At 48.2% G+C, this 20217-nt stretch overlaps 1 protein-coding gene across 6 annotated transcripts in view; it reads left to right on the top strand.

Annotated features, from left to right (window-relative positions):
• KLC4 (kinesin light chain 4) overlaps positions 1-20217 on the top strand; it is a 60076-nt gene that overhangs the window by 29463 nt on the left and 10396 nt on the right. For 2 of the 6 annotated variants that reach the window (XM_033144938.1, XM_033144940.1), the window contains exons 10-13: positions 185-237; positions 6435-6502; positions 7673-7781; positions 10544-10702. In XM_033144938.1, coding sequence (XP_033000829.1) covers positions 185-237; positions 6435-6502; positions 7673-7781; positions 10544-10702 — 389 coding nt within the window. Of the gene's footprint in view, positions 1-184; positions 238-6434; positions 6503-7672; positions 7782-10543; positions 10703-15245; positions 16938-20217 lie in introns of those variants that run through there. The other 4 variants (XM_033144944.1, XM_033144943.1, XM_033144941.1 and 1 more) reach the window with 4 other exon arrangements.

Below are 20217 nucleotides of genomic sequence, written 5' to 3'. Positions count from 1 at the left end.
ATGGCCCAGCTGACAAAAACCATTTCTTCCAAAGAAAATAAGCAAACAGATCCAAAAGTTTAAGCTTCTTCCTTTCTCGACTGTACCATGGGAAAGAGTAGCATTCCTTTTGAAATAACAACAGGGATGTTTTGCTTTGTTTTGCTTTGCTTTGTTTTAACCCCTTTTGTATTTTATCCTGCAGACGAGCACAAGCCAATATGGATGCATGCGGAAGAAAGAGAGGAGATGAGCAAGGTGAGTGCGAGAACATTTATTCTGGTGGGTGAGAGCAGGCACACAGCACACACCTGAGTTTTTCTTGTTCACCCGTCCTGCATTGGGAAGAGCTCCAGAAATGGCAGCATCCTCTCTTTGCCTTAGAGTGGATCTCTGATGGTGCCAAACCTGCTGACTGGTAGCTGCAGAGGAGGGCGTAATACCTTAGTGCAGCAGTGTTTTGTCAGGTTGTAGAGTGTTAATGTGTCATGGGGGGCAGTTGGAATGAGGGGTTGCTACTCAGACTACATAGCAGCTTTCTGGGGCAGGAGTTGGAATTGATTGCCCTGTTTTTCCTGTGCCTTGCATGTTTTCTCTTTGTTATAGTGCACTCCCTAGGACGAACTGGAGAGTGGAAGATGAAGGGATTGCAGCAGGTTTCTGAGCCACAGACTGCAGAACCAGAATGTTTTTAGAAAAATAAATCTCAAGCCTCACAATTTGGTCATTTGGAAAGCTCAGATGACTGATCAGGAAAAAGTAGCTCCTTCAGCCCCAAGTCTTAAGAGAAGGGTAATAGGAAGACGCTATAGTCTTCTGCACCATCACCATCTGCTTTAGATTTCCCAGTCTTAGAAACCAGGATATGTGGGGAAACCCCTGGCTATTAGAGCTACAGCAAGCCCAAGACACTTAGGAGACATGTTCCAGCCCATGGTGCAGTGAGCAATGGCTCATGGCTCCTTTGGAAACTAGATAAATTGCAAATACTTCACATGCTTCTGAAACATTCTGGGCTAAGGTGCTGAACACAGCACAGAACTTCACAAGCAGGAATATAAAAGCTCCAGCACACTTTCCATGCTGGAATTCAGTTGAGCAGAACCCACCTGGTTTTCTTTTCCTCAATTGCGCTCCCATTTTTACAAACCTGACCTGACGGCCGATGCCTTCTTCCCGGGCTTCAGTGTCTCGGCCGTTTCCCTTGAACATGGGCTATGTCACAACAAAAAATAAGTAGGGTATTGGCACTCTTATCGCTACCAGGCTTGCCGAATACCCTCCTGTGGAACAGATGGTTTAGAATGAGTGAGATGGGTGCTTGTTTCTCAGGTCCTGAGCCAGCCTTTCTCCACTGAAGAATCTTTGCTGCTCTTTCTGGACGATCTCGAAGTCAAGTCAGAGAACTGTGTGTTTATGTGCTGCCTTGAATATTGTTGGCTAGCAAAATCTGACCCTGCTATGATATGATCTCATGTCAGGAAGTGGCTGAAATCAAGAGCCACTTGAAACAAATTTTCCCCTGGAAGAAAAAAAACACCAGCTGGGAGTCTTTTAATTGGATTTCACCTGGATCATGAGCTCAAATGAGTCAGCTGGTTACCACTTGGTTTACATGAGAGACTTCATACATACAGTTCTTGAGGCAAAACTCCCTCTTCTGTCAACCAAGATCTTTATCAAGAAGCTAAGGGTACTGATTTAGGTCCTCTTCATTGCCCTATCTGCGATCTGTCTGCTGATCCTTTTAATCCTATGTAATTTTGTTTCCACCAACCTTCCCTGTTTCTCATCACATGCTTGAAAAAGCACTGCGGTGCAACACCTCCCAGTTCCAGGCAGGAAGCAAATGAGTGGGGCAGGTTTTGTTCCCAAACCTGGAGCCGTGGTACTCTAATCCCACCTGACTCCCACCTGCATGTTCTTCCTCCAGTGGACTGCCCTTTCACTACTGTGGCTGCTTTGGCCTCCTCTAGCAGAGTTTCACTCCAGCGCATTGAGTGGGGAGCAGCTGGAAAAAAGGTGGAGCAATGAGACTCAAACCATTTCCCTTCCCAGTTCCTTAATGCAGCAAGCATCTAGTTAAGCCAGTCACTAAGGCCCAGGTCACACTTGAAGCATTCTTGTGACTAGGGAGCTTCCTATTGGTTCATCTGTTTTCTAGTCTGATGGGTAATGGCTCTCCATCATCTCATAGGATGCTGCTTTATTCTGGGTCAGACATTGGGTGCATCTAGCTCTGTGTTGTCTCTCCAGGGTTTCAGACAGGGAATCTTCCAAGCCCTACCTGGAGATGTCAGCAATTGAAATCTGGGCCTTCTGCAGGTGAATCAAGTGCTCCATCACTGAGGTCTTTCCCATCCCCTGCTACTTGATCCTTTTAACTAGAGGTTCCAGCATTGAATGTGGAGCCTTCTGCAGGCAACGGATATGCTCTTGTCACTGAGCTGGGGTCTGTCCCCAAGTAGGAATGAAAATTGTAAATACAATAAAGCTGATTGTGGACACCCATGTGAACTGTGACTGATAGAGACTTCCTGGCACATGCCCGCCATGTGGCCCTGCATGTTTGCAAGCACACCTCTCTGCACATTGCAGTACTCAGCGTTACAATTACAGGTCTGTAAGTAGCCAACTCATTGCCTCTTAAAAAGAGTGAGAATTGGAAGACACCAAGTGGGTCAGTCTCTGCTGAAACGGACAGCAAAGGTTCTGTCGTTTGTGAGAACATAGGAAGCTGCCTTAAACAGAATCAGACCTTTGAGAGAGTTGCTTACAGGGGACACTCGCAGCCTTACTTAGAGATGCTGGGGATTGAACTTGAGACCTCCTGCATGCAAAGCAGATCTTCTGCCACTGAGCCACAGCTCTTAAAACACCTGTATAGCTAAACAGGTACCAACATTCATCTTGCTTTCTAGGGAGAACTTTCTGAATAATACTGAGTATTTCAGAAGTGTCTCCCAGCCCATATATGCTCAAAGTTATACATGCCATCACAGTAATCACCAACCTTTTTGGGCAGGTCAATACAGAATCCCCATGGGGTGGGGGGAGAGAAGCAGATTGAGAAGGTGCAGTCAAGAGTAAGTCCCTGGGGACTTCCCAGTTAAAAACTTTTTATCTTAACAGCTAAGCTAAATAAGCTTTTGTTTGAATGCAGAAGTGAACTGGAGCTTTCCAGAATGGCAAAACAGAGGATTTTTGCAACCAATGCAGAGGAGTGAGATCATATGTTGTTGTTGGACTAAGCAGCTCCTCTTCAGTATTGTACTTGGTTTCCATTCTCCATGATGTGATCTTCTACTGACATTCTCGGTTTCTTTGCCATGCTATTAAAAAGCATTAAACCCATCTTGCTAGAGCATTCCTTTCCCCCGCCCCCACTTTTCTTTTGTCATATTTTTATCCACGTAACATAGCTTCATCCATACAGATCCCGCCTCGTGCATGTTTTCTCAAAGCAGGCTTCCTTGAACACAGTGGGACTTGCTCCCAAGTGAATGTGCATAGAATGGCAGCCTTGGCCATCTTCCTGTGGTTGAACTTGGGGCACCTTTTCACAATGCATGTTGTACATACTGACCCTGGGTGGTGGGAATAGATAGACCACCTTCATTGTACCACTAAGGGAACACCCCTAAGGAACAGGCTAAGGTAGGGGTGGGAAACTGTGGCCATTAAGATGTTGTTGAATGCCTGCTCTCCTCAATCTAAGGCGCCTTGGCCAGTGGTCAAGGATGATGGGAATTGTAGTCCAACAACATTGGAGGGTCACAGGTTTCCCATTTGTGGGGCAGCCCCTGGGTAGGAGCAACTAAATTCATATTGCCCTTTAAAACAAAAACAAAAGCTTTCTGTTCTGAAAGGGAACAGAATTCTATGGGGCAGAAAGATGGTGCTTTCTACAAAGAGATATCTCTGTGCCATCTCAAAGGTTTTCAGTGCAAATTAAGGCTTTTAGGCTGTACCGCAAGCACCGTTAAAAGGATGGGGGGTGACACTCAGCTTGGAATGGGTAAGCTTATAGGTTTAGAACGTTTGCTGGGCAGAAGTTTCAGCCAAACCGCTGCCTCCAACCCCTGACCCCACATCCTGTGACAATGCCTCTTGCAATCCTAACCTACAAAATGCCCTAATGGACCGTTCTTGGCTGCTAAGTCTGCCAGGTCTTTGTACAGAATGATGCAGCTATGTGGGGCACTGGTGTCCATCGGAGCTACTGTGCTTGAAGTAGATCAGAGGTGCCTGAGAGATCCAGCACAGTTTATATGGAAAAGCTGTGGGATCCTGTGTTAGAGGTCAATAGCCATTGATGGTCTCCTGCTACCCCAGACTGCCATCTTCAGAACGTCATTGGAGGGCCAAAGGTCTGAATTGAGTACCTTCTTCAGGAGGTCAGAAGCAGAGTCCTCGCCCTTCGCAATGGCAGTCGTGCAGCTCCCCATAGCAACCTAATTGCGATTTTTAGACTTGGGTGAAACAAGGCACAATTAAAACCCTGTTCTGGGCATCCTGTTTGTCTCCGTAATGAAGAGCCCACATTTTGAATAGCCCTACTGAGGACTACCAAGTCCTCTCGCTTTGGCCTGGTAACACAGTGCTCGAAACAGGATCGCTTGTCACCCAGCCTTGCTGGAATGGAGCCCTGGCATGCATTTACCTACTTCCCCTCACAGATTCAGCGCTTAAACCCTTGTCGGCATTAGCCTGAGGCATGACCGTCTAGGAATCCCCCAGATACTGGTAGCAGGCCTGCCAGGGAATTTTAGGGGGGGAGGAACTCCTCCTCCAAAGTGATTTAAAAATAACTTCTTTTTTTAAACAACAGGAAGTTTTTCTAAGCCTAGGGAACCTAATGCCTGAATTGGCCTACTGTTCCTTGGCTGACTCCCCCCAGAAAAATGGTTAAAAGATAAATAAAAACGGTTGGGCGCAGTCCCAGTGGGAAGTTGTTAGAAGACAGGCATATTGTTCCTGGGAGAAGGAGCGGACCAGACAAAGTGGCTTTCAGTTTCTGGCCACACATTCAAGTAGTGCTCTGAGGAACTGTAGAGTTGGAGACAGCAGTTTCCCTTGCTCCTTTCAGGAAATTCAGAAACTGGAATATCCATCTGCAAGGGAGAAGGCACACACACACGTAATTGGAACTGTACTTACCTTCAAGAAGCATCTCTTAATCTCTAATCCGAATCTCCCCCTCCTGTAACTTTCAGCTCATCAGATCTAGCTAGCCCTGCCTTCTGGGGCAGCAGTTAACAAGTCTTTGCCCTCTTCAGGTATTTGAAGAGAAATGTGAGACTGGCTCTTTCTTCTGCTTAATAAGGATTTTAGTTGCTTGTTAAAGGAATTAACTTTCATTAAGCTCTTACAAGATCTCCTCTTACACTACCTTTGGCTGTGCCAGCATTTTTATGTACTTAGGCTTGTGTCCTTGTTTGCAGACCTGTGAACTCCAAAGTCCCAAGCATTGCGTCACCATTTCTTCTCTTTTGGCTGAAACAGATATATCCTTAACAATACGTTTTTCTATGCATAAGCTGGGGCAGCCGTCCTCCCCCTTTTTAAAAAAAATGTAGCAAGACCTATGCTACTTAGCTTAAGCCTGTAATAGACAAGCAAGCTCACTAAATTCCTTTAAAAAATGATAAAAAAGCTGTCTTTGGTATCTTTGCAGAGCTGCCTTAATTACATACTTGAGTCTTCACAGAATCTGTTATCTCATTCTCTGGTTTTTAGGGGACAGTGGTGTCATTCTAAATCCAGAAGTGCGGAACCTTTGGCCCTTCAAAATGTTAGGTAAAGATAAAGGGACCCCTGACCATTAGGTCCAGTCGCGGACGACTCTGGGGTTGCTGCTCCCATCTCGCTTTACTGGCCGAGGGAGCCGGCGTACAGCTTCCGGGTCATGTGGCCAGCATGACTAAGCTGCTTCTGGCGAACCAGAGCAGCGCACGGAAATGCCGTTTACCTTCCCGCCGGAGCGGTACCTATTTATCTACTTGCACTTTGACGTGTTTTCGAACTGCTAGGTTGGCAGGAGCTGGGACCAAGCAGCAGGAGCTCACCCTGTCACGGGGATTCGAACCGCCGACCTTCTGATCGACATGCCCTAGGCTCTGTGGTTTAACCCACAATTCCCATCATCCCTGGCCATTGGGCAGTGTTGCTGGGGCTGATGAGAGTTGTAGTCCAGGCAGGCCAAAGGTTCTTCACACCTGTTCTAAATGGTAGTGGTCTATCTGTATATAGTCTCAAAGCATACCAATATTGGAGCTGACATGGCGGCAAGGTAACTGGGACCAAACAAGCTTATATCTTTTTATCCCTGCTAGGCACGCAAGCAGAGGCAAACAAACTAGCCCATGGTCTTTTGTGCACTGATGCTTTGACTATTCTAACCAAGTCCTCTCTTTTTCTCTCTCCTCCCCCCCCTCCCCAATTCCTCTTTCCAGAGCAAGCACAGAGAAAACATTGCATACGCAGAGTATGGTGGCTGGTACAAGGCATGTAAGGTCAGCAGGTAAGTTGTTTTCAGGAGTCCTTTATTACGGCTATTTCAGTTATTAATATGCCACTTGCTTGCCAAGGTGGCTTCTAAGTGATTTAAAAGTATTAAGCTTAATTATAGATAAATAACTGAAGAGCACAATGGAACAATTTCATCGAAATATTAAATATGTATTAATCCCCAATGAAAATGAACAGGCCCATTAAAACAATACAACAGTAAAACAGCAATTGGAAACAGGAGGTCCCTGGTTTAAAGAGGAGCCGGTGGTACACCAATACCGATGGGGCTTCATATTTTATCGGGAGGAGTTTTCCACAACACTGGTACCCCCAGTGAAAAAAACCCGTCCCTTCTGTGACTGAAAGGGTTGAATTGAATTGTTGCCCAAGTGCCCCTGTAACAGCTTTTGATGCAGTGGGTGGCTTTACTAATGGGAGGTTAATATTTTCCAGTTCCCCCACCCCCACCCCGCCTTCAGAGCACCTCCTTCCTTGAAAATTGGCTCCAGAGAGTTTGGGGGACCCTTCAGAACAGGATAGAAAGTCGCATTGGGGTGGGGGCTACAGCAGGAAGGGCACATCGGCAAAAGTCACTTCTCCTTTTCCTTTAGCGGAAGTATCCACTGGATCCAAAAGCCTGCTGTAGTTTCGGATCCCACCCATTTTATTTATTTTTTAGCTTTCAGCTTCTGCTACTGATATGAATATGCCCATTTAGTGCCTAATAGCAAGGGGTGTTCTATGTCAGGCATAGGCAAACTTGGCCCTCCAGATGTTTTGGGACTACAATTCCAATCATCCCTGACCACTGGTCCTGTTAGCTAGGGATGATGGGAGTTGTATTCCCAAAACATCTGGAGGGCCGAGTTTGCCTATGACTGTTCTATGTAATTTCTGGATAGTAATCATTCAGCTAAGCCAGTGGTGGCCAAACTTGGCCCCTCCAGCTGTTTTTGGACTACAACTCCCATCATCCCTAAGCTAACAGGACCAGTGGTCAGGGATGATGGGAATTGTAGTCCCAAAACAGCTGGAGGGTGAAGTTTGGCCACCACTGAGCTAAGCAATCTCAGTGTCATGGAAAGTGGGGGGGGGGAGTGTAGACAAGGGCAGCTCACTGTTCAATGTACTGCCATGGTAAGCAAGGACTGCTGGCTTCAGTGTTTCACTTTCTCCTTAGCCCCACAGTGAACACCACCCTGCGAAACCTGGGCGCACTGTACAGGCGCCAGGGCAAGCTGGAGGCTGCGGAAACGCTGGAGGAGTGTGCAGTGCGATCCCGGAGACAGGTAAGGCCAGCACCACCCCACGAACAACTTCTTGTGTAAAGGGAGCTCTAGGGAGAAGAAAGCAAAAGTTGAGTGTTTCATCTGATTTTTAGATTTGCCAGTCAATTTAAGGCTTATACGGTGGAGCCTAAACCACTGGCTGTCATCAAATATGTAAAATGCCCTTATAAAGTTCCCTGCTGGTGTTGATTGAGGTGGTATGGCCAGTTGTTTGTCAGTGTGGCTTTTGCTGGAAAGTTGCAGCTCAATGTGTTTTTTTTTGCCAGGATCCTTCCACTTCATCAGCAAAACAAATCGCAGCAGGCTATAGAATCCGGCCGAAATAATTTACTTGACATTCTCTGGGTTCAGGCAATAAAATCTTGTCTTATTAAGCCGCAGTATGAATGAGCTTCATGCAATTGTAAGCAGCTGCTTTGCTTCCTTACAGGAAAGCAAATCGGGTAATTGTAATTATCCATAATTTCCCTTTATGTCTGTACAGGAAACTATGGTTAATGGCTCCCAAAACCAAGCCAGAACATGAAGCTACGGTTCATGGCTTTACAATGTTGGCTTGTTGGGAAGCCATTAGCCATAGTTCCCAGTTTGGACATAATGGGAAGCTAACTGTGGCATCCTGACTTGACGAAGGAGTAGAACAGCTGTGTGCGGGTGCACAGAGCTCATTCATATCTCAGTCCAAGATTGGATTGCATAAATGCATTGATTGCCTGTCATGTGCTTGATGACTCCTTTGGAAAAGTTCCGCTTAATCAGAAAATGAGCTTTAGATCATTATTGTAGATCTGCCCAGCTGGTTGGACTGCAATGAATTTATATAGAATTGTGCCCAGGCCACATAGTTGCTCAAAGGCATGACATGGAAGAGTTTCAGGAACACTCCTTGTATGTGTGTTTATTTTCCCCCTGGTTTACTTTGGATGTTCTTGATGGTCTCATCCTGATGTCCTAGTCCTTTGTTGCCAGGAGCTGAGCTAAGCTCAGTGTATTTCACAACTGGATCATTTAGATGACTGTGGAATTCAGCATCTGGAGAACATTTGGCTTCATATATTTTTTTAAAGGCAAGTTTTTTAGCTGTTATGGCAGGCATAGGCCAACTCCGGCCCTCCAGATGTTTGGCACTACAATTCCCATCATTCCTGGCCACCGGTCCTGTTAGCTAGGGATGATGGGAATTGTAGTCCCAAACATCTGGAGGGCCAGAGATTGCCTATGCCTGCATTATGGCTATGGAAGTGTGGGCAATCTTTGGTGAAGCTTATGTAGTGATGGAGGAAGAGGGTTTTGTTACTGTCCCATTGCTCCATGCCCCACCCCCGAATAACAAAAGTGGGGGGGGGAGGTGTGTTTTGGGCAAATATATGCATATATATAAAATGTGTATGCAATCCATACAAGCCGCACAACAGCCATGTTCACAAAACCAAATCTCAGCTTAGGTTCCTGGGGAAAACAGTGGAAGAAAGCTGTTTCCCTCTTCTCCTGCTTGTGGGTTTTCCAGGGATATCTGTTTGGTCACGATAGGCGATAGGATTGGATTTCAGGGTCACCAAACATTTTGGGCCCCCGGGCACATTTGCAAACCAGAGCAACAGTCGTGGGTACATATTCTATTAGCTGCAGTAGAATTTCAATGAGTGGAAGGATTGGGGAGCAGACCTTGAGCTCACCCGAGAAACCCTGTGTGGCACATGGGTGCCTGCAGGCACCATGTAGGTGACCTCGTGACCTTTGGTCTGATCCAGGAGGACTGTTTTTGTATGTTCTTAGAAAGTCAAGATATACAGAAGGCGCATGAAGCCACCTTTGCTCCTCCTCTCTCTTCCCCTCCCTTCACACAAGCCAACTAGCAAGACAGGAAGCCTTAGTCAGCTATAGCTTCCCAGTACATCTAAACCGAGGTGGGAGATGGGGTTGTATTCAGCATAGCACTAAGTAGATAGTTCAAAAGCTGCAAAGATTTCTGCTTGTGCAATGGAACTTTATCCACCGCCTTCCCCTGCATCTCTTTAAATTCCCTGTTCTAGGGGTTCCCCCAGTACCATAGCTGTCAACTTTCCCTTTTTTTGCGGGAAATTCCCTTATTCCAGCATCGTTTCCCATTGCAAAAAAAGGGAAAGTTGACAGCTCTGCCCAGTACTCTGGAGTAGATTTTTTTTTTGGAGGGGATGCATGGTGCACCAGAAGGAGGAGATGCATAGGGGAGAAGAATCCTGCAGTGGTAGCGGGATAATTTAGTTGAATACCACTCATGGTTAGTGGCTTCCAAACAAGCCAGAATATGAAGCCATAATTTAAAGTTTAATTAATATCCCAATTTGTGTTGAAGCCATTAACCATAGTTTTCTAGTTCAGATGTTAACTGAAAAGTCGGGTTGCTCACTCATGCGAAGGGAGGAGCGAAGCAGGAATAAAGGGGCTGTGTGCAGCTCAGGCATATTTTGGTTTAGGAAGTCAAGATCTGATTCTGCAGACGTGACCAGTGTCTTGGTGCAGAATTTGGCATGCGTACAACAGTGGGATCCAGGAAGCGAAAGGGCAACTCTATAGTCTTTCCAGTCCCCTTCCTGAACGCACCTTCCTGTCTCCACCCAAAATTGCCACCAGAAAAAAATTTAATACACATGACCTTTTGGCGTGTTAATGGCCAGGAAGGAAGTGTTGTACGTCTCTAGGAAATGTTTGAGGGGCAATGCTCTTCCCTTGCCCACCCCCAACCCCCCTTGTCTCTTTGTTTTGTGCTTGTCCTCTTGCAGGGCATTGACCCCATTAACCAGACCAAGGTGGTAGAGATTCTGAAAGAGGGCGACGGCTCCGAGAGGCGGAGGAGCCGAGACAGCCTGGGGGGCAGCGTCAAGTATGAGAGCGCCACAGATGGTAGCGAGGAAGTGAGTATGGGCGTGGAATGGAATGGGGTAAGTACAAGTCCACCATCAAGACCCGCCTAGCCCAGCCGAGAGAGGCAGAGGGCAGCAAACTCTACCCAGAGCTGTTGTTTCTTTTTTTGTCCGCCAGTTGCTGCCCCTGCCAACTCGGGGAGCTGATGGCCTGTCGTGGCATGCCCACCTCCATCCATCCTCTTGCATGCTCCCTGCCTGCTCCTCTTATTGCCAGGTAGCCAGACTCAGGGAGGGAGCTCTTTCCATCTTAGTCCTCCCCACACAACTCAGAACTTAGTATCTCCTGTCCCCCAGTTTTTTAGGTGGGTGGAAGAAAGAGCAGGAGCCACTGATCGTAGGTGCTTTGATCTCCTCTACTAACATCCTACGGTGCTGCTCTCCCCTGATCTGTTGCAGGGACAAGGGGTGGGCAGGGAGAAAGAAGGTGGTTTCACTTCCCAGGAGATAACTTCACTCTCGGAGGGAAGAGCTTAAAGGACTTTGTTTTGGTTAGGGTCCTAGGGCTGCCGCTCTCCGGGAAAATGGATGTTTATGGGGTAGGGTGTGTATGTGTGTATACATGTGTGTGTTTTTGCGTGTGTGTGTTTGCGTGTGTGTGTGTGTGTTCAGTATCTGAAGGAAATTCCAAGAGGCACCGGAATGAATGTGTGAAGACTCAAAGGCATCTCAAAGTTGCAAGAGGCCACACACACACCACAACTGTATTTTCTGTAGGCGAGTATGAGTTAGAGCAGGTAACCTCCTTCTCTGCCCTCCTCCTTCTTTGTTGACCCCTGGATTGGTATTTTATCAACAAGAGGAGTTTGCTTCTTCCTATACGCAGATTGTTTCCTAGCAGAGTGCTTGGGAGCCTTGGGGCTGGGCGGACTGGTGGGACATCGTCTCTGGCGAGCAGCAGGATTAAGAGATTTCAGCTAGTGGCAACATTACTATGTCCGTGTAATGAGTGAGTTTTGGTGGAAGAATACGAGCCTTGAAGAAAAGCATCTTGACTCTTTCCCTGGTTTTGGTTTTGGCTTTCCCACTTCGAAGACTGGTTCTTAGACATGTTGAGAGCCAGTGTGGTGTAGTGGTTAAGAGCGGTAGACTCGTAATCTGGGGAATCGGGTTCGTGTCTCCACCCCTCCACATGCAGCTGCTGGGTGACCTCGGGCTAGTCACACTTCGTTGAAGTCTCTCAGCCCCACTCACCTCACAGAGTGTTTGTTGTGGGGGAGGAAGGGAAAGGAGAATGTGAGCCGCTTTGAGACTCCTAGGGTAGTGAAAAGTGGGATATCAAATCCAAACTCTTCTTCTTCTTCTTCCTTGGCTTGGGGAGAAGTGTGTTTCGTACCCACTCCGAGTTGGGGCAGGTGTGTGAGGATGCGAAGCTTGCCTCGATGCAGCCTTTAAGCACGTTTGTTCCTTTGGGGATCTCCATAAGATGCAGCTAGCAGCAAGGAATTTAACCTAGATAAAGGATGAGGAGGGACTTACCGACCCATTGTTTTAACGCTTTGGTTACATTTAACATGCACTCTCTCCATCGCTCACTAACTCTCCATCCTCTCTGCAGCTGTTCGCTTGCTTGCATGCGCCTCTCCATCCCCCATCTATCGCAGGCAAATTGCCATGACAGCCAATCAGCGCCAGGGTGTCTTGCAATCTTGATTGTGGATTGTACCTAAAAGGCAGTACGTGAACAAAAACTGTAAGAGAATGTGAGGACCCCATAGAAACTTGGGAAAAAGGAGTGTATAGAACTCCCTAATCCTAAGTCCTCGTTCTTTACTTTTTCAGAGAATGACACTTCCCTCTTGGAGTGAAGACAGACGTGGTATTTTAAGAGCAGTCACAGGCCCCCTCCACCTCCACCCACCATGCGATTCTAGCTTTGTGATTTGCAGCTTGCATTGTGGACGTACAGTCCAGCCAGCTGAACGATCACCTGATCAGCCTTCCCCTCTTCTCAGACTTGATGCAGAGGGAGAGCCTACCACCTCATCAAATGCAGGGGGTCTTGCGATCCGGTGGAGGCTTCCACTGGACTGGGTGGGGTGGGGTTTAATTTTTTTTGCCAATTCCCCCTTAGCCCTGTATCCTCCAGCACCATTTTGGTCCGGAGATTCCACCGCAGATTTTCAGGAAATATAAGGGGTTGCAAGTTGAAGGAAGAATTAGCAAAAGTTCTCATCTTCCTCTCTCCCCACCCACCCTGCCATATACGTTTATTCTTTGTTTAACCAAAAAACCCACAAACCAATATTTTTTAAAAAAAGAGTTCCAAAACCGCTCCAGGAATTGTAGGGAGAGGTGGGTGGATGATTTCTGAGATCCTTGGAAGATGAAGGTGGTATATAAATTAAATAAATAGAATGTCATGAGGAGCAGTTCCTCCACAACTTGAGCACCAGCTTTTCAGCGGTTCATTTTGTAATTAGTCTGGAAAGGGCGCTTTCAAACCACTTCCTTCTGCTCTTCAAATGTTGCGTTTGTCTTCATTCTTACTTAGGCTAGTGTCCCTTGCAAGCTATGACTGGGGCTACCCTTTGTTCTGTGGCTGGCTTCCCCAACCTGGTGCCGCCCCCCCCCCAAGAAGTTGTCAGACTCCCAACTCCTATCAGCCCCAGCGTGCATGGCTAAACGTTGGGGATGACAGGGACTGCAATCCAGCAACTTCTGGTGGGGCATCAGCTTGAGAAAGGCTGTTGGGATCTATTCCACCTCCTGGAGAAAAAGGACTGCCTGTTCCCCTTCCCCCCATATTTTATATAGCTATCTCCAGGGCTTAGGGTGGGCTTCATCCCTGAGGAAGAGCTGGTAATTCAGGTGCTGGATGTCTGTACTGTGAGCCTGCATTGCAGTAGTATTTCTACATTCTTGAATGCTCTTCTTGCTGCAGAGGCCACACCCTTATGCTACAAACCCTTCCCTATCTCGTTGCATGTTTCTTTAGATCGGGGTTTCCCAAACATGGGTCTCCAGCTGTTCTTAGACTACAGCTTCCATCATCCCTAGCTAGCAGGACCAGTGTTCAGGGATGATGGGAACTGCAGTCCATAAACAACTGGAGACCCAAGTTTGGGAAACCCTGCTTTAGATGGTGGATCAGCAAACTTTTTCAGCAGGGGGTCGGTCCACTGTCCCTCAGACCATGTGGTGGGCCGGACTATATTTTGAAAAAGAAAAAAAATGAACGAATTCCTATGCCCCACAAATAACCCAGAGGTGCATTTTAAACAAAAGCACACATTCTACTCATGTAAAAACACCAGGCGGGCCCCACAAATAACCCAGAGGTGCATTTTAAATAAAAGGACACATTCTACTCATGTAAAAACACGCTGATTCCCGGACCGTACGCGGGCCGCATTTAGAAGGCGATTGGGCCGCATCCGGCCCCCGGGCCTTAGTTTGGGGACCCCTGTTCAAGATGGTGGATCAGCTTGCTTGAGCCTTAAAGGATTGCCAGCGACATGGATCAGATAGAACTTCCTTCTCCAGCTGAATGGAGGCAGGGCCATCTGAGAGCTATTGATGGAGAGCCTAAGGAGCCACTCCAGAAAAGGGCTGAAACTCGCAGCTGCCCACATCCCCCAGAGTCTTAAAAACAACTGACTGAGATAAGGCACCAGGCCCTGCTACTGCCATACTTCTTTTCAGTTCAAACTGTATTCCAGGGAGAATTGAGCTTCCTTGGATTCCTCACTGAGAAGATCAGTGAGGCGAACTCTTCCGAAAGACAGGGTTCCCACTTCCAACGGTTGCCTCCTGAAATGTGCTCACGGAAATTACGTGCTCGGTTTACGTGGAACAAATGTGAGGCCTTGCTAGCCTGCCCACCAACCCTCATGAGCCGAACATGTGCCCTATGCTGCTTCCCAGAATTCTCAGGACGATCCGCTTAGTGTTACATTAAATGTAACCCAATCCATTTAGCTCATGGGGTCAAGGAGATGGATTCTGGAAAGGAGCAAGGGAGCAGCATTTTCTTTGAGAAACAGAATATGTCCTTTCATATTTGCCACTCCCCCTCCTTTCCTTTCCCCTCTAAACCCTCCCACCCCTCAATATTAGACTGGTAATAGCAGGAGGTGTTGGAATAACTGAGGGAGACTTCATTTATGCCACTGCAATCTAGTGTTCGTCCTTGCACTCGGCAGTCTTCTCCAACCCTGGCGTCCTCTGAATGTTTTGGACTACAATACTGATCAGCTCCTGGCTGATGGGTGTTGTCGTCCAAAACATTCAGAGGATGGCAGGATTGGCAAAGGGTCTGGTTACTGCCCCCAGGTCCCATGACTAAGCAAAGCCCTATGCTGTGAATATTTTGAAGCACTCTTTAGCCAATCGCATGTTGCCCAAGGAAATTCCTTGCCCCTCACCCCCCAATAAAGGGCAGCTGTGTGATTTCCCCACCCCCACCCCACTGACTTGCAGTCGTTTGCTCCCCGTGCTTGTACCATTGGCTTGTATCTCCCTTCCCTCCCATTGGCTTGTATCTCCTTTTCGTTTGGGGTTGTTGTGCATCCTCACTATGGCCTTGTAAAATTTTGTCTTTCTCCTCTCTGTGCACTAGGCTTAAATGCCTCCTGAGACTCCTTCCCCACCACCATACACACAAACCCCACCCCACCCCTTCACCACAATCGCCCGGATGTTTGTGTGCCATCCCTTCTGGCTTTCTTCCTCCAAGCCACCCCCTCCCAAACTTCTTCCACCGTTCCTGCTCTCCTTGGCAAGGACTCCACAGCGGTCCCCAACCCCAACCCGGCGGGCACCGAGGAGTGGAACGGCACCCGCAGAGGAACGTCCAGCTGGCTGCACCCTGGTTCTACCGCTACCATGTCAACCGGCAAGAGAGAGCAGGAAGAAACTCCGTGAATCCGCCATTTTGCCCCACCCCTTCCCCTCCACCAGTGCAGGACTTTGGCAGAACTCCTTGTGACTTCCTCCGTTCTCTTTCCTGCATCTTAACGGGGGCCCTCGACGAAGGTCTTCTGCAGTCTGAAGAGGTCCTTGCTGCCCGTCTCTTTGCCCTACTCCTCCACCTGGCTTCCTTCCACCATCTCCCACCATCCCTCTCCTTGCCTTCTAGCATAACTCAGATATTTCTGCTTCCCATTTTAGCTCTCCTCCCACCCCGCCTTGCCCTTCTCTCTGCCTCCTTCCCCCTCCCCTTTCCCTTGAAGCCAGAGCAGATGGCGGGGGGCGGGCAGGGTAGACATTGGGATATGTGTGTTTCTCACCCCTAGCTTCAGATGGCAGGGAAAGTTAGGGAGATGGGCGAATTGTACTCTGTGCCAGGGATGAGGAGTGTGTGGCCCTCCTGATGTTGTTGGAATCCCCAGCCTTCATTGCCAGGAGTCAGGGATGATGGGAGTTGTAGTCCAATAACCCCCATCCTTGTTCCGTGCTCTGTTTTCCTTTCCTGTTCATCTGGTCATGTCTGGGATGCCTAAATGGCATTTGCATGCCCGCTGCCACCACAGGTAAAAGCCTTGCAGCCACCTTCTCATAGGGACTGGGCCTGTCCAGATGGAGATGGAAGAAGCCTCAGGCTCGTGTCCATTCTCCTTGCTGATGGATCCTCTTAGCCTATTCTTGCAGGGTAAAGAAAGAGAACTGGGACACATTGTAGGAAAATAAAAACACTGACGGGCATGCCAGGGCCAAAGCGTGAGAGGCAGAAGCGTGAGATGAGGACCTTATTTTAAATGAGCTGGGCATAGTCTGTCTCCTGCATGGCATGGAGACATTGGAGGAGGGTAGGCTAGAGGGGCTGCAACAGTCATGGATAGCGTTTTCATGGCCTGTCTAGTACTGGCCCCTCTGATTAGACTTTTGGTCTGGACTTCCCTTGCCAGTCTAGCACTACAAGACACCTGCATTTCAGAAGAAACAGCCTCTCTAGGACTCTGAACTCAGGAGCATTTCCTCACACAGTTCCTTTTTTTCCGCAACAGGAGGGATAATCGCAGACAAGGGTGACTCAACTGCCTCTGCTTCGTTGCCGCTCCTCTTGTTGTGCGGCGGGGGTGGCAAAACGGGACTGCATATTTGCATCTCTTTAATTTATTGTCATGAATGTAAATGTTTTGACCTTGCTGTGGTTTAACTCTGGAGACCGCAAGGTCCCAGCCAAATGTCACACACAAACACACACACACAAAATCCACCCTGAAACCCACACCAAATGGGTGTGTCAGTAGCAATTGTAGCTGCTACTTATTTTAGAAGCCTGGCTAGGCAAGTGGGAGAGAGGGTTGGAGCTGCACATCCTTGTACAAGAAGGCTGAGATCTAAAGGCTCTTTGCATGCAAGACAGCCAGGGGCAGAAATAGAAGGCCTCGGTTTTAAGGTGGCAGTAGGTCGGCCCATTGTGATGGGGCATTGGGGAATATTTTAAGGGATGGGGAAGGGAATTTCGGGTTGGGGCATGGAAGTGTACAGTGGAAGTGTGAGAGAGACGTGCAGTCCTACATCATAGCTGCCAACTTTCCCTTTTTTGCGGGAAATTCCCTTATTCCAGCGCTGTTTCCCAATGCAAAAAAGGAAGGTTGACAGCTCTGTCCTACATGTTTATTTGGAAGCGCGTCTCACTGTGCTCATTGGCACTTATTCCCAGGTACGTAAGATTTCAGCCTTGGTGGCAGCCATGCCACTGAATGCATGAGGGCATAGGGAGCTGAGAGAGCCATTTGGAGCAAGGAGGAGGAGGAGAGAGAGAGTGTTCCCTTAGGAACTGGGGCATACAGCGGGACTTGCAGTGTGCTCTCGGAATTTATTTTTTTAATTTTTTAATGAGGTGGGGATTTAAATGTAGACTGTGAAAAAGGGCACATTGTTGGAGAGAATACGGGAAGGGATTTGTTAAGTAGAAAGCAAAGTCTGGGGAAGTGTTGGAGAGAAGTCCATTTGCATGCAGAGCATTTATTTTTTGGCCCATATTACATTATGGAAGGAGAAGGGCACAAGGAGAAGGGGACGACAGAGGATGAGATGGTTGGGCAGTGTTCTCGAAGCGATTGGCATGAGTTTGGCCAAACTGCGGGAGGCAGTGGAGGATAGGGGTGCCTGGCGTGCTCTAGTCCATGGGGTCACGAAGAGTTGGATACGTCTGAACGACTGAACAACAACAACAACATTATGGAAACCTACATGGCCAGTATCAGTCAGGGCCAAATCCAAATTGGACAGAGCAAGGACACACACACACACACACACACACACACACACACACACACACAGCATTCATGCATTTCCACGCATTTGGCGTATTCACTCACTTCCAGACACTATCCTGGTTCTGTCTCCCTTCTCCTTTCTCCCTCCATCCACCCACTTCCCTGCCTGCCCTCTTGTAGTCAAACAGGCAGGGCTGAGTTGACAACGCAGGAGGACGTTGCTGTCTCCCTGTATTGTCATTCTGCTGCGCTTCCTCGCTGAGAAGAGGGCCCCCTTTCTCAGCGCACAGTGAAGAAGCCAAGCTGGCGAGTGTTGCAGCTTGGTGGGCCTGGTTCCCCTGCTTCTCAGCTGTTTCACACAGACGAGCGGCAGGGTTGTGGGGAGGGGTGGTTGAAACCTAACTTCCCTGCGATCTCCCTCCCCCTTGCGCTGCTCAACCGATCCGCAGTGAGCATCTGAGAAGCAGTGGAAATGGGGCTGTGGAGGAGGCTGGGAGTAGGGCTTGAGGGGGAAGCCGATTGGCCAAGTGGGAAAGCCCGGCAGGCCGTATTTGGCCCATAGGCTGAAGTTCTCCACCCCTGATGCAGAGGGTCTAGCAATGCCTGAAGGGAAATCTGGGCGCTGGAATTTTCTGGGCTCTAGTTTCTAAGGGAGACGGTTAATTCATCACTTGCACTGGTGCTGGACGTATAACTCCTTTATGTTTCTGAAGGGGAGCCAGGCGCTTTGATCCTCCTCCAAGGCATGCAGGTGTGAGGGAATTTTTTTCCCTTCAGCTCTCCTACCCATGCATAGCTTTTGTGGCTGTTTTTGATGTGATTTGGTGTTCTTGTGAGTATAGCTGGCTTTAAAAGAAGACGGCGACTAGATAACGTTTATAAATTAGAATTAGGGCTAGGTGTTAGGTAAGACCCCTTTTGCTCCAGCTGCCCATAACCATAGAGTGCTGGAACTGAATCATAAGCATATGCCGTTATTGCCCTGTGCTGTCCTTTCTGAAGCTGCTGGAGGCAGGATGCAGGTCAAGGGAGTGCCTGACCCGGAAAGGATGCTCTCGGCTGGAGCTGTGTGGCAGGACAGTTTGAAGGCTCTTGGGCCTAAATGCCTCTTGGGGCTCCTTTTGGGAAGTCCTTTGCAGCCACAGCGGAACTTTTTTGCATTTTTGCCTGTCTGCTTCTGAAAAGGGGCAACTTAATGCATGTCTGGGGCATGGCAGCTGTTGCCTCCCCATAAAGGGAGCCGGTAGGGAGAGGTGTAACCTACCCATCCAGAGGCAGAGCAGGCTGCAGTTGCTAAGAACCCATTGATGCTTCTTTTACACATGGTTGCGGTTCTGCCCTGCACCGAGTGGGGAGGTGGAGTCTGTCCCAGGATGCTGTGAAGATGCCTCTGGAGCCCGTCCTGGGAAGCTGCTTCCAGGGCCTGCCCTTAGAGCGATGGAGCCTCAGCCAGCTCTCTGCCCAGCTCTGCATTTTGCCTTGCACTGGGGCTCTCCACAAGCCTTTTAAAAAAACAAAAATAAAATAGCACTTGCTGGGGGGTGCTAAAAGTGTGTTCTACTTTCTGCCTTTGGCGCATACTTGGTGCTTTCCTTTAATGTTGTAAACTGATTTACCTCCAATTAAAGGCAGAAGGACCTCATCCCCTTCTTCTCCGTGACTCTTTTCACCATGCCGCCTCTCTTCCTTATCCTTTTAAGAGCATTGTCCTCCGAGGGCAAATCTTTATAGGCTTCCACACGCTGCAAATGCTCTGTTGTGAAAAGCAGGCAGCAAACTGGCCTTAGGTACGTGTGTAAAGCATGAATGAAGCATGTGTGAGACTGACTGGCTGACTATTATGGAGCAAGTGGGTGGAAAGGATTTGCTATTCCCTGTGCAGTAGCCACCGTGTACAAAGTCACTCTGTGAAACAGAAGGGGGAAACGGAAGCTTTAAGAAGACCTGTTTTTGTTGTTGTTGTTGTTCAGGATTATTGCTTACCCATACAGTCTGAGGTTCAGTGGGTCTAAGAATCTACACCTCTAAGGGAAAATGCTGCAACAGGCATTTATAGGAATAAAAAATATATGAATCGTTGCTGCAGGACAGCAGTGGACCTGGATTCATTCCCACTTTCCTGCACTATATTGTCTCTCCCTATCTGCCTCCAAGTTTACCCTGCCTGTCCTTGTGGCTTCCCGGGCATCACTGCACACCAGCTTCGCAAGAAAGCAAAAATATTTTGGGAGCACAAAGCAAAGCAAAACTGCTCAAATGTTTTCAGTCACCCAAACGCTTCTCCCGCCGAGGGGGAAAAGATTGAGTCTTCCTCCCTTAGGAGAACTGGGATATATAAGTTGCATTTTTAATAATGTTCGTGAT

Source organism: Lacerta agilis, chromosome 3 (assembly GCF_009819535.1).
Source record: "Lacerta agilis isolate rLacAgi1 chromosome 3, rLacAgi1.pri, whole genome shotgun sequence".
Taxonomy (NCBI): Eukaryota; Metazoa; Chordata; class Lepidosauria; order Squamata; family Lacertidae; genus Lacerta; species Lacerta agilis.
This window is presented reverse-complemented; position numbering and strand designations above follow the sequence as displayed.